This window comes from Mus musculus, chromosome 19, assembly GCF_000001635.26.
Source record: "Mus musculus strain C57BL/6J chromosome 19, GRCm38.p6 C57BL/6J".
Classification (NCBI taxonomy): domain Eukaryota; kingdom Metazoa; phylum Chordata; class Mammalia; order Rodentia; family Muridae; genus Mus; species Mus musculus.
In genome coordinates, this window is record NC_000085.6 from 38706798 (window position 1) to 38724628 (window position 17831).

A 17831-nucleotide genomic window follows, 5' to 3' on the forward strand; every position below is an offset into this window, starting at 1 on the left:
CTCCTGCACTGTGAGGGTCAAGGAGGCGGCAGGCACCTCTCTCTTGTTAACAGTACTCCTTGCCAGGTGAGGGCACGGTTAGGTCTCCTGTGCTCCTGCCCTTGGAGCTGTTTCACCACACTCCTGACTCCAGGCAAGGATGTCTGTAAAATAGCTTTAAAATAGTTTGTTCGTCTTCCACTAGAAACTGTAATTTGTAGATCCAAGAGTATTCCTTTGTGTGTTTGTGTTTTGTTCTGTTTTGTTTGATAAAGCAACTGTGGATCTTTGTCTGCGGCAGAATAATTTTTGAAAGTTATTGCTTGGTTAGCATATAGAAAAATAGGTTTCAATGCAACATTTCATAAATATATACCATCATACTTTTTATTATATCCTGTTCTAATTGGCTCCTTCAGTTTTCTCCTCCATCTCGCTCCTTTATAACTGACTATGCTCAAACAGCCCCTCCTCTGGGTTCAAGACACTTATATTCCATTACCCACTCTAGCCCCACCCCCATCTTTTGACATCTTTTTTTCATTTTCCTTGGGGCTTTAATATATCTGTTGCAGAAGTCTTTCCTTGGTTAGGATTCTTTTCTTATGTGTTTTGGAGGTTTGGTTTGGTTTGGGGGGGGAGGGGCATGTCTTTTGTTTGTTTTGAAACACGGCCTCACCATGTAGCTCTTGGTGTCCTAAAATTCACTGTGTAGACCAGATTGGCCTTGAATTCACCGAGATTCCCCTGACTGCCTCTGAAGTGCTAGGATTAAGGGAGTGAACCATCATACCCCATGTCATAGGTGTTTTTAAGCAGCTCTAAATGAGATGCTTTTTTCCTGATTTCTTTCTTCATAATTTTACTACTGACATAAAGGAAAGCTACTCACTGACTTTGGTATACTAGTGTTGTATTCTGCTACTTTGCAGAGTCCACCCTCTTGTAATATTCCCTTTGGGAATATTGATCATTTTTACCAGTAAACTTTGAAATGTTAGTTCAGCATTTTACCTAGTTCAGTGGTTGAAGGAGCTGAGTGTTGGCTGTGTTATTCTGCTGTAGCCCATACTTCTGGTGGCTTAAGTGTCACTTCTGACTTTGTGTGAGCACCTTCTGACTAGGGATCTCACTTTTGAGAACCGGCACCTCCAGTGTCACCACAAAACCACACCATCCAAGTAAAGGAAACAAGGAAAGCCCAATGGGATTGCCGTTCTTGCATATAAATCAGAAAATTGGGAAACCACTATCAGTTTTGCCATTGAGTTACAGTTTATTTAGGGTCAAAGTTGTAAATAAATCCAGTGGAGGAATGGAGGAGCCAGAGGGGCAAGTGGGGGAGAAACAAGATTAAATAAACCAAAGAAAGTGTGGGAGTCAAAAGTGTAATGAAGGGCAAGAGGGAAAAGCACGAAATTAGAAAAATAAAATAAAGAAATGCTCTATGATCGTGAGCAGACCCGTGATCAAAAGGAGATAAGTAGATAAGTGAGAAAAAATAAATAGGAAAAATTAAATTCTGATAGGTTTTTTTTAAGCCAGTGGGTCCAAAACACTACTAAGAGTGCAGTAGAAAGAAAAGCTAAAAGGGAGACCAGAAAAAGAAACTGTCCAGAAAAAACATGGGTGACAAAGTTAGGTAGATGTATAAAGGGGAATAAAAAAATGAATACATAGCAGGGCGTGGTGGCGCACTCCTTTAGTCCCAGCACTCAGGAGGCAGAGGCAGGCGGATTTCTGAGTTCGAGGCCAGCCTGGTCTACAAAGTGAGTTCCAAGACAGCTAGGGCTATACAGAGAAACCCTGTCTCGAAAATCAAATCAAAACAAAACAAAACAAAAAGAATACATAAAGATACACAAAGCCTTTTAAAACACAATAAAGTGAAATAGTAATAAAAGCATTTAAAGGGGGATTTGGTGCCCAGTTCCTCTCCTCCATGCTGGGATCTTGTCTGGCTTGTCCTTGAGCTGGTCTTGAGCATGATGTCACAATTGCTGGGAGTTCATGTGTGTCCAGAAAACATTGTTTCCTTGAAGTCACTCACCACCTCTGGCTCCTAGAATCTTTTCTTCTTCGGCAAAGATCCCCGAGCTATGAGGGAAGAAATGAAGGATCGACATCCCATTGAGGGCTTAGTATTCTCTCTCATTGGCTAGTTGTGAGTCTCTGTGTCAGTTGGAGTCTACTGCAAGAAGTTTCTCTGATGAGGGTTGAAGGATGAGGGTCGATGGATACACTCATCTATGGGTATGGCAATACATCATTAGCAGAATAATACTATTGGTTCTCCACTAGGGCCCAGAGGAGATGTTGACGTTTAATTACTGCTGGCAAATAAAAGGTCAGTTTTCTTCAATGGAGTGACTTTGGTACACTGAGCACACTCCAGGGCAGACACTATACCAGTAGCAGTTAACTGTGTCAGGGAGTGACAAAAATTTGTGTTGGTAGGGGAGGAGCAGGAGAATCTGGGAGGACTTGGGAGAGGGGAATGAACATGATCAGAGTGCATCCTGTCACAGCCTTACAGAATTAAAGAAAGCATTTAAAAATAGAAAAAGAAAAAAGAAAAACACACAGGAGGGGGAAAAAAGGTGAAGGATTAGAGTGAATTCTGGGAGATTGCTGGTTATATAGATCAGGGAGAAGGTAAGTCAGACTTCAGGGTATATGCAACAGGGAGACGGTGGGTCAGACCCCTGGATATTTTACTTTTTTATGGTTTATGGCAGCCACTGGTCCTGTTTGGGGCAAGCATCTGATCTTCTCTTCTTTGCACACCAGGGCCCTCTGCTGGCTACACTTGGCTTTGTAGTCTACGGTCTAAGCACTTTTCTCCAATCCTCCCAAGAGTCCCCATTCACATTCTATAGGATGGCTAATGTAGCTCAGAGGTTTCTCCCAAGTTCATTGGGAGTAGAAGAAGCAGTCATTCTACTAAGATTTATACAGGTGGATCTGTCTTTGTGCTTTCAAAATCCACTCAGCTTTAATTACCCTGCTGGGGGGATTCAGCTTTGGCTATCAAGGGTTCTACTGCAACTCCATGCCAGCGTGGTAGCTCCAGAGGTTGCTCAATTTGCTGACCTTTGGCTCAAGGCTGTTAAGGGCCAGACTGGCCCTCAGTTGATGAGCTCTGCTTCCAGCCATTGAGGGCAGAACCACCTTTTTCCTATGCACTTCTCTTCCTGGCCTTCTGTCACATGCCAGCATCCAGCCTTCATGTTCTCTACAACTACCCCCCAAATTTGTCTCTTAAGCTTGGGGCTAGGGCCAGTTGACTCTGATTCCTCGTCTTGTGAGTCTTCCCTTTTCTTTAGCTGCCAGGGTAGCCCAGTTTTCAATGACAGACTTGACTCCCTTGGGATGGGAGAACCCTTCAGAGCTGGCTGAATTCTTTTCCACTGCTGGCTCTTCCCACAAAAGAAGTCACCATCTCAGCAAGACCTACAACTGGATTTGAGACTCAGGAGAAGTGTGGATTTGTCTGTGGTTGGGACTGCCAGTATCTTCCCTCCAGAGCCATCTGACTGTATACCTTCCAGATGACATTTCTGTTTCTGCTTTCCTGTGCCAGGGATCCAGGCCACCAGTGCTGTGCTTAGTGTGGTGGCCTTCTGCTTCTCTGCACCTTTCAGCTCTCCTGTTGCCCCTTTTATGGATTTCCAAAGCTCTACCTCTCTTTAGTAATTCTCTCTCTGTCTCTGTGTGTGTGTGTGTCTGTGTCTGTGTCTGTGTGTCTGTGTGTGTGTGTGTGTCTGTCTGTGTCTGTGTGTGTGTCTGTGTCTCTGTGTGTGTGTCTGTGTGTGTCTGTCTGTGTCTGTGTGTGTCTCTGTGTGTGTCTGTGTGTGTCTGTGTGTGTGTCTCTGTGTGTGTCTGTGTGTGTTTCTGTGTGTCTGTGTGTCTGTGTCTGTGTGTCTGTGTCTCAGGGAGGTAGCTTCTAGTCTGCATCTGACACGGAAGTTACCTCTTATGAGAAATTTATTTCCATTTTTCTATTTATTCCTTTCCTTTTGCCCTCATCACTTAATCACCTATATCCTAAGAACATTCTCTTCCACCGTCCACTTTCCAGATCCTGTTGTAAGCATCCTGAGAATGGGGGAAGAAAACCGCAAAGATGCAAATATTTATTTCACAAAGCTGGAAAGACATATTGAAATCCTCACTTTCAGACCTTTGTCCTAAGGAGTGGAAGTAATTTCCTGGCTCTTAAGTGACTGCTACTCTAAAAGGAAGCCCTGGATGCATGGCAGGGAGGCAGGATTTCATAGGTTTTCCGGCAGCCATCCCAATAACCACTGTTTCCTTATTTGCCTCTGTCCAGAGCATCTTGTGAAAATGCCCCGTTCAGAGTGTCTTAGCTCACAGTGTTTTTCAGGTCCTAAAAGACAATGGAACTGGGCTCTATTGAATTTAAAAACAATAGCCTCCAGCCCTTGTTCATAAGTCAATGCCCAACTCAGTGAAAAAAAGATAAGAAATGAAGAAAAAAAGGAAAGAGGAAGAGAGGGAGGAGGGTACGAAGGAGGGAGGAAGGAAGGAAGGAAGGAAGGAAGGAAGGAAGGAAGGAAGGAAGGAAGGAAGGAAGGAAGGAAGGAAGGAAGGAACCAAGCAATCTAATGATCCTTCAGTTTACCCAACATGCAGTGTGTTAGAATTCCTCTCAAAGCCTTTAGCTGCTCCTGCCAGAAAACTCAATGGGAGTAGTCATAGAAACCCCAGAAAAAGCAATCATCAAAAGCTTATATCTAGCTGGACGGTGGTGGCGCACACCTTTAATCCCAGCACTCGGGAGGCAGAGGCAGGCAGATTTCTGAGTTTGAGGCCAGCCTGGTCTACAGAGTGAGTTCCAGGACAGCCAGGGCACTGTCAAGAAACCCTGTCTCGGAAACCAAAAAAAAAAAGCTTATATCCACAGCGCTGGAGAGATGGTTCGGTAGTTAAGAGCATTGGCAGCTCTTCCAAAGGCCCCGAGTTCAATTCCCAGCACCCACACAGCAGATCACAACTGTCTATAACTCCAGTTCCAGGGGATCTGACTCCCTCTCTCTCACACATATAAACAGCAGACAGACATGCAAGCAAAACACCAATCTCTATATCTATCTCATGGCCTGACACTGAGGAGATGACTAAGTATGTTTGCTATGCTAGCATGAGGATCTGAGTTCAGATCTCCAGCATCCATGTTTAAACAACAACAACATAATGTGCCCTTAACCCTGGCACTGAAGAGTTTGAAGCAGGATTCCTGGGACTTGCAGACTATCCACTTTAGGTGAATAGTGAACTCCAGGTACAGTGGGAGACCATGTCTCAAAAACTAAGGTAGAGATCAATTGAAGAAGACATTACCAACCTCTGGCCTCCACACCCAATCTCCACCCCCTACTCCTACACACACATCCAAGATCTCAGCAGAAAATGAATAGAATGAAGAGACTACTCGAATGCCATTGACGGTTTATGGTGTGCTTATAGGTCCTCTGTACAGATGAGGAAGCACCTAGAAAGCTGAAGACACTGGCTTAAGTGATAAAGAGCACAGCTAGAGCATGAAACTGAGTGGAACTTCTGCCCAGCAGTACTAAAGACATCATCTATATCCTAAGAACATTGCTGGAAAGCAGCAATCCTTGGCTTTTCTTCATACTACTTCCTTGGATTTGGAACAGTTCTTGTCTTAGTTAGGGTATTGCTGTAATAAAATACCATAACCAAAAACAACTTGGGGAAGAAAGGATTCATTTTAGCTGACAGCTTGTAGTCTGTTATCTAGAGGCTTCAAGGCATGCACTCAAGGAAGAAATTGATGCAGAGGCCATGGAGGAAGCCTGCTTACTGGCTTGTTCTTCATAGCTTGCTCAGTCTGCTTTCAGACACACCCAGGGCCATCTTTCCATGGATGGCACTGCCCACACTGAGTTGGACCCTCCCACATCAATCATCAATCAAAAAAAAATAAAAAAAGGCACCACAGGTTGGGGATATTTTCTCAATTGAGATTTCCTCTTCCCAAATCACTCCAACTTGTGTCAAGTTGACATGAAACAAGCCAACACTGGTCTCTGTTAGAAAATAACTGACTAAATAACTAAATAACTAGCTATAACTGAGAAAAAGGATAAGTTAATTAAAAGCACAAGTTTTGCACAAAGGTAAAACTTTAAAACACTGGGTTTTTTTTTTTTTAATCACTTGGAGTAGCTGTAACAAATCATGGAAAGTTGATATTCTTCTGGTATTATTATTATTATTATTATTATTATTATTATTATTATTATTATTATATGTAAGTACACTGTAGCTGTCTTCAGACACACCAGAAGAGGGCATCAGATTTTTGTTACAGATGGTTGTGAGCCACCATGTGGTTGCTGGGATTTGAACTCAGGACCTTTGGAAGAGCAGTCAGTGCTCTTACCTGCTGAGCTATCTTACCAGCCCTATTCTTCTGTTTTAAAAAATAACATTTAGTCTTTATCAGTTGGTGATTCCCGTTCAAATAGTCATTGTAAATTTCTATAAAGTAATAAACAGTTACAAAGAAAATATATAAGCATGTTGACACACAGGGTTTTCATCAGGTATCCCTAGAAAATCGATCAGATATCAGTTTCTGGTTTCTAATACCGAATACCATAGAAGCTCTTCAAAGGCAGGGTTAAAACCTTCTTTCCGTTTTGATGCCTAAAAATGATGAGGTGGTTTCTCTGCTGGCTGACCACATCTTTGATCTGGTTAACATTGCTTGGTTCATACATAAATCTTAATTTTCCATCTTATCCATTTTCATAAACCCACAAAAAATTGTCTCCCAGGGGACACAGGCTCAGAACTCCATAAAATCCACTCTGTCTTATCAGAGACAAAAGATGCTAGTAGCTTCCTGCTTAAAATGAATTTATTTCATTACAAACAATTGTCAATTTTATTTTGGAAATTAGCCCTTGGATGAATGCTTTTTAATGGAATTATTACCATCTGGCATTAGTTACCTTTGTATTTGAAAATAAATACTGATGCCAAGAAAGACTGCCTCCCTGTACCCTCTACATAGCTTACCTCATCTCTGAGAAGCACAAACAGACTTCAGAATAGCCATGTCTTAATTAGGGTTTTATTGCTGTGAACAGACACCATGACCAAGGCAAGTCTTATAAGAAACAACATTTAATTGGAGCTGGCTTACACATTCAGAGAGGTTCAGTCCATTATCATCAAGGTGGGAGCATAGCAACATCTAGCCAGGCATGGTACAGGCAGAGCTGAGAGTTCTACATCTTTATCCAAAGGCTGCTAGTGAAAGACTGACTTCCAGGCAACTGGGGTGAGAGTCTTAAGCCCACATCCACAGTGACACACCTACTCCAACCAGGTCACACCTATTCCAACAAGGCCACACCTCCAAATGGTGCCACTCCCTGGTCCAAGAATATACAAACCATCACAAGCCATATCTTTTTTTTTTCTATTTAGATACTGTTTTTGTTTTTTTCATAATACCTGTAGTTTTTCACTGGAAACACTTTGTTACATTAAATTAAAATCACAAATTCTGTGTTTAAACCACCAGGTTATGTTTTAATCATTATCAATGCTCACAAACTTTCAACTTTAGTTGGTTGGTTGGTTGGTTGGTTTTTGAAATAGGATGTTACATTGTAGTTCAGACGAAGTTACTGTGTAGCTGAGACTGGCCTAAAATCATGACAATTCTGCCTCATTCTCCTTAGTATTGCAATTACAGGTATCAGCTACCCTTACCCCAGCCATTTCACTTAAAAATCTACCACCAAGTGACACAGGAAAAAATAGGATAGTGGCCCCAGAGAGAAATTTAGGTGTGACCTCTGAAGAAAGCCATCCCAGGGATACCGCTGGCTAGTCAACCTGGAACAGAGGCAGTGGAGAAGAGGTCAAATGAATGATGTCGGTTTCCCTAAATTTGTTCATAGTGGTGCCCTTCACTGCGCCAGACCTGGAGCTGGGTGCACTTGTGATCTTTGCTTTGTTTGATGCCTTCCCCTGCTTGGTGAGGTCACCGACTACTTCTTTAGTAGATAAGTGGAGAGAGACTCTTAGCTTGAATGTTTTAACAAGATCACACAGAATACAGGGGCAGATCCACATATTCTTCTCAGAGTGACTGCAGAGGACGTCCCACGGTGCGTGCTATCCATCCAAGCGGATGTGCACCAGTTCCTATTGCAGGGGGCCACAGTCATTCACTATGACCAGGACACACATCTCTCGGCCCGCTGCTTTCTCCAGTTGCAGCCTGACAATACCTCTGTGTGGAGATACACATGAGTGTTTGAGTTCTTTCCATTGTCACTGAGGGGAGACAGGTGTGGCCTTTTGGAGGGAAGCTAAGTTACCCATGTGTCTTAGTCAGGGTCTCTATTCCTGCACAAACATCATGACCAAGAAGCTTACACTTCCATGCTGCTGTTCATCACCAAAGGAAGTCAGGACTGGAACTCAGGCAGGTCAGGAAGCAGGAGCTGATGCAGAGGCCATGGAGGGATGTTCCTTACTAGCTTGCCTCTCTGGCTTGCTCAGCCTGCTCTCTTATAGAATCCAAGACAGCCAGCCCAGAGATAATCCCACCCACAAGGGGCTCTTCCCCCTTGATCACTAATTGAGAAAATGCCTTACAGTTGTATCTCATGGAGGCATTTCCTCAACTGAAGCTCCTTTCTCTGTGGTAACTCCAGCTGTGTCAAGTTAACACAAAACTAGCCAGTACACCATGCAAGCTTTTCTTTCTTTTTCACTTTTTATTATAACATGTGACATCAAGAAAGTGGGGTGAAATTTTATGTATTTGCACCTAGCATTCAAAAACTGGTTTCTAATATCATCCTTCAGTAAAAAGAAGCAAGCTCCTTTAGGTAAATGGCTGACTGTGGGATGGAAGCAGGGAGCCTCTTACGGTGCCACAAAGTAGCGAGTGCTCCAAAGCAGATCAACTAACTATCCACGCAAACAGATCTGAGTCTGTGAAAGAAGCACAAGCCAAAAGAGCTTCTAGTGGGACCAAATAAATAAGGTAGGATTAAGTTATAACTCACTCAAAGCATTAGCTAAATATCCATAAGTCCCTACAGTAAGTATCTGGCCTGTAAAATTGATAAGGAAGCAAACAAATGGGGGGAAGAGATAAATTCCCTGTGCAGAAGAATTCCAAAAATGTAACACGTAGCTTCTCCATTCCCTAGGAGGTGGAAGTGTAATGCCTCTCTCCTTCAGTGTCATCTGGATTTAGTGATTTGCATCTAATTAGTGTATATGGAAAGAATCTTTAGAAAATAAACTAATAATAATAATAATAATAATACATTGGGGTATGAAGAACACTACCTCAGTCATGTTTAAGGTCCACATCAGTGGGTTGTCATGTTAGAAGTATGTGCAGTTTATAAAGTGTGATAAGGATATTGTTTTATTGCTGTACCAGTCCTCACCCAACCCCATAATCTTGGTCTCGTTTTGAGCAAAACACCAGACAGATCCTAACTAAAGCTCCTTCTACAAAATGCCCAGTCGTACTTCTCAAAACCGTCACAGGCACCACAAAGCATGCCTGTGGTCAGGTGCCTTGTAAGTATAAATAAGTTAGCCAGTGTGGTTTAGCATTTTACATTTCCCATGCTTACTTGAATTTATAGCAGAATGAGAAACCATCTACTGTGTGTGAAGAACAGGCTCTGTGTTGGTCCCCTTCTGGTTATAAGACAAAGGAAACTTGTATCTTTTTTTTTTCCCCAATCAGGTTTATAATTGGAGATTTGCTGGATTCAGAAAATGACATCTTTGAGAAGTCCAAAGAGTGTGACCCCCATGGATCCGAGGAGTCACAGAAAGCCTTTGACCATGGGACAGAGCTTATCCCATGGTACGTGCTGTCCATCCAAGCAGATGTGCACCAGTTCCTATTGCAGGGGGCCACAGTCATCCACTATGACCAGGACACACATCTCTCGGCCCGCTGCTTTCTCCAGTTGCAGCCTGACAATAGCACGTTGACCTGGATGAAACCTCCCACTGCCTCCCCAGCAGGCGCCAGACCCAAGCTCGGTGTGCTTAGTAACATGGCCGAGCCTGGCAAGTTCCCATCCCCAGGCAACGCCGGGGTGAGCGGCCTGGCAGAGGGAATTCTGGATCTGTTCTCAGTGAAGGCTGTGTACATGGGACACCCTGGCATTGATATACACACTGTGTGTGTCCAGAACAAACTTAGTAGCATGCTTCTATCGGAGACGGGGGTCACACTGCTCTATGGGCTTCAGACCACGGACAATAGATTACTGCACTTTGTGGCGCCAAAGCACACGGCTGAGATGCTTTTCAGTGGATTGCTGGAACTCACTACAGCTGTGAGAAAGATAAGGAGGTTCCCTGACCAACGACAGCAGTGGCTTCGGAAACAGTATGTCAGCCTCTATCAGGTAAGGGGTGTATCCAGCCCTCTCCCTCGGGTTGTGCAACCCTCAGGAGCATACACTTGGCATTTAAACTACTAGGCTCCCAGCCCTGTCAGTTACTCCTATGTACCCGTGGGAAGCTTTCCCTAACCTCCCCGGGCCAGCCAGTTTCCCTGTCTAAAAACTGGAGATGAGCTGAACTTGTGCATAGCGTGTCTATGAGAGTGGATAGAGCACACAGTGTGTAAAGACAAAGTATAAATTGATATGCATGTCTGCTCATGGCGGCGGGTCCTCTTGTTATTCTGTGTGAAAACAGTGACAGATCAGTGCATTTCTCAGATCTGGGAAGGAACCCTTCAGACAGGCGTCTCCCCAACTGAAGGTCTCGGCTGAAAGCATCATTTCAGATAAACTATATGATATATGTGATATATACATATATATATGCATATATATACATATATATATATATATATATACATATATATATATATATAAAACATTAGAATATTGATTGAGTGACTTCCACATACATGTTAACACACAACACTCTGCCATGCACTAGTACCAAAAAAAAATTACTTAATTTTATTAGTTAAATTTTTTTAATATCTGTGTGATTTTTCTCCAGAATTGCATTAACAGCCCTGTAAGAGCATTGCTTTTTCCCAAGTTTGGAAAAATGTACATAGAAAATAAAAATATATTTTTTCAACTTCAAAATGCAATATAATGAGAACCAGGGAACTATGTAATGATGCTGATGTGGATGGTGGAAGAGATACGGTCCCCTTAACTTTGTCAAGGACACAGTCAAGGGCAAAGCGAGGGCTCACAGTTATGAGTATTTAAATGGAGTTGTGAGCAGCTGGGAAGATTAAATATAGCAATATCAGATAAGCATCTTGGTTATGAGCAATGGACACAAATTACTCGCTATAATGCCCGGGGGGGGGGGGGGAGCTTAACCAAAGGGTGTGAATTAGTTTTATGGTCTTCATAGAACAGAGATATCAGCATGTTAAAGTTCATGAATTTTTCTAAAAAGATTTTGTTTTCGTTTTTTTTTTTCCCAGAGACAGAAACTGGCTGTCCTGGAACTCACTCTGTAGACCAGGCTGGCCTCCAACTCAGAGATCCACCTGCCTCTGCCTCCCGAATGTTTGGATTAAAGGTGTGTGCTACCATTGCTCGGGCTTTGCTTCATTCTTACTTTTTAATTAATTATGTATTGCTGTGTGTCTGTATGTGGGTGGTGCATGGGCAGGTAGGGGCCAGTCAAGGCCAAAGGCATCGGATCCCCTGGACCTAGAGTTACGGGCAGTTTTGAGTCACCGTGTGGATGCTGGGAAGTAAACTCTTGTCCTATAGAAGAGCAGCCTGTGCTCTTAGCCACTCAGCCATCTCTCCAGCCCACACGAAGAATTTTTTATTGACTCTCCTCCCTAGCAAAAGATTTTATTATCTGCATATTATTTTCAATGAATCAAAATCTATTTACAGGAGCTAGAGAGATTGCCAGTGGCTAGAACACTTGTTACTCTTGCAGAGGCCCCAAGTTCAGTTCCTAGAATCTACATTAGGAGGCCCACACCTGCCTGCAACTTCAGCTTCAGGGCACTTGAAAACTCCTGTGCTCGGGGGCAATGGCACACATGTGCACTTGTTTGTACATGTGTGGACGCACACAGACACATATATTCATTTTTAAATTATTTACAAATACTTCCTTGGAAGTATAAAGGAGGGCTACCCTTAAAAATTTAGAGTGCACAAATAAAAAAAACAGTAGGTAAGTAGATAGATAGATTGGTAGGTAGATGGATGGATAGATAGATAGATAGATAGATAGATAGATAGATAGATTTGAGGGGAGTACTGAAGATTGACCCAGGGTCTCTTAGTTGCTAGACGATTTCCCCAGAATCATAATTTGCAAAGTCTTAAAGATTTCTGAAGTACCTGCTAGGCAAGCACTCTACCAACTGAACTACACCCCAGCCCTTAATATGCAAAGTCTTAATGAATTTTCCCACAATGCTAGTTTCTGAATCACCTCTAAGACCAAGATGGGAAGTGTTTTGGGTTTGGTTTGGTTTGGTTGGTTTACCCCAGCTGACGTTGAAGTACATTGATGACCCAGGTTGTGATCAGGACAACTGGGGACACAATCAGATCCTTATCAGGAAGTTCCTAGAGTCTGAAACAGAACCACGTGGGTGTCCAGATCACGCGTCTGGAAACACTTGAGCTTACCCACATGGGGATTCACTGGGACCATTAATACATATTCCCTGTTGCTGCTTGCTTGTGTGTTCAGCATACGGTTCTTTTCAGGAGGATGGTCGGTATGAAGGCCCAACCTTGGCACATGCTGTGGAGTTGTTTGGTGGTAGGCGGTGGAGCACTAGAAACCCCAGCCCTGGAATGTCAGCAAAGAATGCTGAGAAGCCCAACATGCAGAGAAACAACACCCTGGGCATAAGCACCACCAAGAAAAAGAAGAAAATGCTCATGAGGGTAGAGTAAATTCCTTTATTAAGCATCATACCCACCCAGTCTTCTACCACGACATTGCCATAAGCCACCTTAAGTCATTTGATTTAGGGACAAGATAAATGATAAAACAGTGGTAGCAAGGGCTTGCCACAAACCTCTCAGGTGTCAGGGTCGGTGTCAGGAATCAAGCAAACACCAAGGAGAAACCAAAGTTCTTTAAAAAGCTGCATGGTGGCGCACGCCTTTAATCCCAGCACTTGGGAGGCAGAGGCAGACGAATTTCTGAGTTTGAGGCCAGCCTGGTCTACCAAGTGAGTTCCAGGACAGCCAGGGCTACACAGAGAAACCCTGTCTCAAAAACAAAAGAAAACAAAACAAAACAACCAACAACAACAAAAAAGCTGCATCAGCTTAAAACATAGTACATGCTAAATATGTCTCATTGTTAAGTCACCTTCAAAGTGCTATATCAGTAGAGAAAATATGGTGCTGAGAGGCAGGCAGTAAGGGCCTCAGAGCAGCAGACACACGGTGGGTCTTGAAGTGTGTATAGGAGTTTTCCCAACACAACACAAAGCACCTGCCACGGAGAAGAGAGCAGAGAGGTTAAAGGTCCTGCTTATTCCTAACCGTCTATGTGAGAGGCTGAAGTACAAGTCCCATGGCAGGACTGGAAAAAGAAAAGCGGTTGTGGCAGGCATGATGGCTCCGTCCTGTAATCCCAGTGTGTCAGAAACTTAGGCAGGAGCATTACAGTGAGTTCAAAGCCAGCCTGAGCTACGGAGTAAGACATGTCTCAAAATAAAATCAACCTAAAGTAAAATAAAGAGATCACATTTATGAAGGCGATATGAATGATGAGTGCTGTATATGAAACAAATTAAGATAAGCAGCACTGTATATTATTGGTTATATAACATATTTTCATTAGGACGTTTGTCTCATAGCTATCTACTCCTTCCTCATGGGAGGTTCGTAGAAAACTTTATAGCTTCATATTCTGTATGTCCCCACCGACTCCAGGGCTGTGCATCCCCTTCTCAGTCTCCTTTTCTGGAGGGACGGTGCGTAAAAGTGAAGAACACACTGAGTAAAATGACCTTAGCTTACTTGGGCAGCCTTACCGTAGGTTTTTACTGGTCTCACCAGGCAAGACAAGATTGAAGGACACAGGTTAGAAAGCAGAAACCTATCTGAGCTAAGCTTTCAGGGTGAACAATATAATCCAGGAGCCATGGAAACATTTCTGTTCCCAGGGAGAGAGTGGAGAGGTGACGGACGATGAGATGGCTACCCGCAAGGCCAAAATGTACAGAGAGTGTCGCAGCCGGAGCGGCTCTGATCCTCAAGACGTTAACGAACAAGAAGAGTCGGGTAATGAATGCAGAGTGCTCACATCTAAATCTTTTTGTTTTACTTTTATGGAAAAAGTAAAGATTTGGCTTTGTACTATGATTTTAATTTGATATCATAGGAATAATTTTTATGGCTCTTTTAAAAAACATTGATGCATGCACACACACATGCAGGTGCCTTTAAAGGCCAGAAGAGAGCATCGGATGCCCTGGAGGTGGAGCTCCGGGTAGTTGTGAGGTGTCTGATGTGGGTACTAGAAATGAGACTAGAGTTTCCTGTAAGACCCGAAAGTGCTCTTAGCTTCTGGGCCATCTCTCCAGCCCCTGGTGAGAATTCTTAAGATAATTTCTTTATCTTGGTAAGATATGAAACCCAAGAGGTATTTCTACAAGTGCACTCTACTTGAAAGAAAATGGTCATTGGCTTGCCAATCTTGCTAGATAATATTAGCTATATAGAATACAACTGACTGGATGTTAGTGCTTTTAAAAATGCCATGGCCACATCCATGACCAAGACATTTATATATTCTTTGCTGAGGTCTTGGGCATCTGTGTGCTTTTTTAAGCTCCCAGACAATGCTAGCTTGTAGCCAGCTGACACCCACCAGACTGGCCCATTCATCTCGGTATTTGTTCCTTACACAAGAATCATTTGTGTAGATTGTTTTGATGATACTTAAGGGAAAGCAGGAGCGAAGTCATCACTTCTTTTTTTTTCCCCCTTTGATCCCTGCAGAGGCCAATGTCATCACTAACCCTCCCAACCCCCTCCATTCCAGAAGAGCCTACTCTTTGACCACGGCTGGGTCCCCCAACTTGGCTACCGGGATGTCATCTCCCATCAGGCCAGTCTCTTCCCCTGTGCTGTCTTCTTCAAACAAGAGTCCATCCAGGTGGGGCCTTAACATGATGAAAGAGAGGGAATCTCTACATTACTCCTGCTGTGTGGAAGGGCGTGTGCCGCACTCCCTGTGCAAAGTCCATCACTAGGTCTAACTCAACAGTTAAAGTGAAAACCAAAAACCCTAATTGAAAATTATTCTGATTTTCCTGAATCTGTAATCATAGTCTCTCATATTGCTGTGATCCCATCTAATTGTTTGAGACAGTAACCCTTCCAAGGTCAGAGACAGTCATCAAAAGCTAAATCTGCACCATCTAGCTGACTGGCCACTAACTACTCATAGGCATTTAATATCAAGCACCAATTATTCGAAATTAAATTAAGCTGGAAAGTCAGTTCCTTAGTCACATTTTCATTGCACCACAACTACAGGTGGCTAATGGCTCTGAGCTGAATGCTGCAGATAGAGGACATGTGTGTCCCTGCAGCAGATAGATAGAGGACATGTCTGCCCCTTGCAGCAGGTAGAGGACATGTCTCTGCAGCAAGTTCTTTCAGGTAGTACCATGCTAAGGGGAAACGAACTTAAGTGTGAGCTGCCTGACCTTACTGATAGTTGAGGAACGTGTCAGACATGTGTATCTGACACATGATGGAAGCTGTGCTTGCCTGGCGAAGTAATTGTAAGTATTGCAACAAATCGAATATGTTTATCTCACCCCCAAAGCTGGGATTGTTGCAAATGATGGTGTAAGGACCCTAGACATTAAAAAAGAAGAAGAAAAAGAAACAACCTCTGTCTTTGCCGGTGGTGGCAGTCGCACACCTTTAATTTCAACTGTTGGGAGATGGAGGCACTGTGAATTGGAAGCTGGTCTGGCCTACAGAGCTACTTCCAGACTTGCCCACGCTATAGAGTGAGACTGCGTCTCAAAATCAACAACAAGAACAACAGAAATAATAACTCAACAGTTCAATGCAGAAGTAATTACAGAATGAAAAGCCACCAAAGGGAGCTGGATGGCTGGAGACATGTGCAAGATCCAGGCAGAGCCCACATAAAGCAGATGCTGTGCACTGCGCCAGAGGAGTGGGTCTCAGCACACAGACGTAGGCTTTGACAGTGTTCATTCCTCCACACTCTGCACACGAGGGCACAGCTACAGACTGGCTCCACAAAACCAGTCTCCATTGCTTTGCACTTGCTAGTGATTCTGACTGCATTAAATTATCTCTTCAAGGGAAGACTCCTCTCCCAATGAGTGACGAAAGCTGGACTTTAGTCTTTGTGCAATCAAATCCACAATAGGTAAAAACGGGCCAAAGTCTAGATGACTCTCCGTTTTACTCTCACAACTTTTCCATAAATTCAGATCTATAATAAAACTAAAATCTGAAAATAGATGGAATCCTTTATATTTCAGCCCATGAAGAATCCTGGATGTATAAAACAGACATATCACCTGGATTAAGTCTGTTTTCCTTTTATTTAAGTCACTTGTGAGCAGGAAAAGGCAGAACAGAGTGAAGGAGGGAAGCCTTTTGGACAAGAAACTAACATGCAGGATCCAAAGTCAAATCTCATCCCCAGGGGGAGAGGGGCCAGTCCCTCCTGACAAGACAAGTTCTAAGACACAAGGAAGACAGAAGTAGCAGCAGCCTGAATTATGTTCAAGGAAAAGTGAGCCTAAGTCCTACGTCTAAAGAGAGAGAGACTAGATACAGAATTTTCTAGACAGGAACCAAGGGTGGAATTTAAAGAGGAAGACAGGCAACTCACTGGTGTAAATGCAGTGTGTTTCAATAATAACTATTTATGACTTCCTGAACTTGTATGGTAAGCTGCCCACCACCACACACAACTGTAAATCCATCTGTTTGTGATGCCCTCCCATCAGAGAGGTGGCTGTCAGATCTTAAGACTAAGTAATTCTCCATGAGCGAACACTGGTAGCAGAATTGAGAGTAGACCAGCTACTCAGTGTTCTTTGTACTCTCTCGTAAATTAACACTTGAAATGCACCCCCAGAGAGGGGAATCTAAGCCTTCCTCAAAAAAGAAAAAAGAAAAAAGAAAAGAAAGAGAAATACCCGGTTAATTGATTTGACTGAAAGCCATAGACAAAGCATTTCTCCTACTACTTTTTGAGTAATCCACACAGAAAATAAAAAGCGTGGTGAGCCAGCCAGCCTAAATATTTGCCTGAGAGCGATGATATTTTTATGGTGACTGGATGAAGCCTTGGCAGGTGCAGATGGGCTCCAGTGAAGGATTGGCTTCCTTCCAGTCTCCGTATTTTTCTGACTCACATTTTCCATTAATAATAAAAGCTCTTCCCTGTTTTCATTGAAGAACTGGTTTAAAAAAGGAAAAAAGAAAAACATTTACGCATTTCAAACCTCCTAGATGCATTTCCATAATTTAGAATACAGAAAAGAACATGAATTGTTTCCCACAGATTATGAAGAAAGAATTTGGATATCTTATTTTTAAAAACATGACTTTTCTTCAGACACACCAAATTTAAGAGATTCCCCAGGACTTATCAATCTGTAATTTTAAAGAACTGTTCCATTAATGAAGGAGTATTAATCCCAGCCCTTCGCCCCCAGTTGAGTAAACTGGGAATGCTTTTACCAGTACATATTTATTCCCTCTGTCAGTAAAGAATCTTGGCTATAGCATCATCTCCCCATTGCACATAGTGTC

The 17831-nt window shown here is 43.0% G+C and overlaps 1 protein-coding gene across 6 annotated transcripts in view; it reads left to right on the forward strand.

The window, feature by feature from the left end:
• Plce1 (phospholipase C, epsilon 1) overlaps window positions 1–17831 on the forward strand; it is a 304072-nt gene that overhangs the window by 225764 nt on the left and 60477 nt on the right. For 4 of the 6 annotated variants that reach the window (XM_006527394.3, XM_011247379.2, XM_011247378.2 and 1 more), the window contains 4 exons: window positions 9767–10442; window positions 12759–12941; window positions 14177–14294; window positions 15015–15171. In XM_006527394.3, the coding sequence (XP_006527457.1) occupies window positions 9767–10442; window positions 12759–12941; window positions 14177–14294; window positions 15015–15171 (1134 nt within the window). The remainder of the gene's footprint in view (window positions 1–9766; window positions 10443–12758; window positions 12942–14176; window positions 14295–15014; window positions 15172–17831) is intronic. The other 2 variants (XM_011247380.2, NM_019588.2) reach the window with 1 other exon arrangement.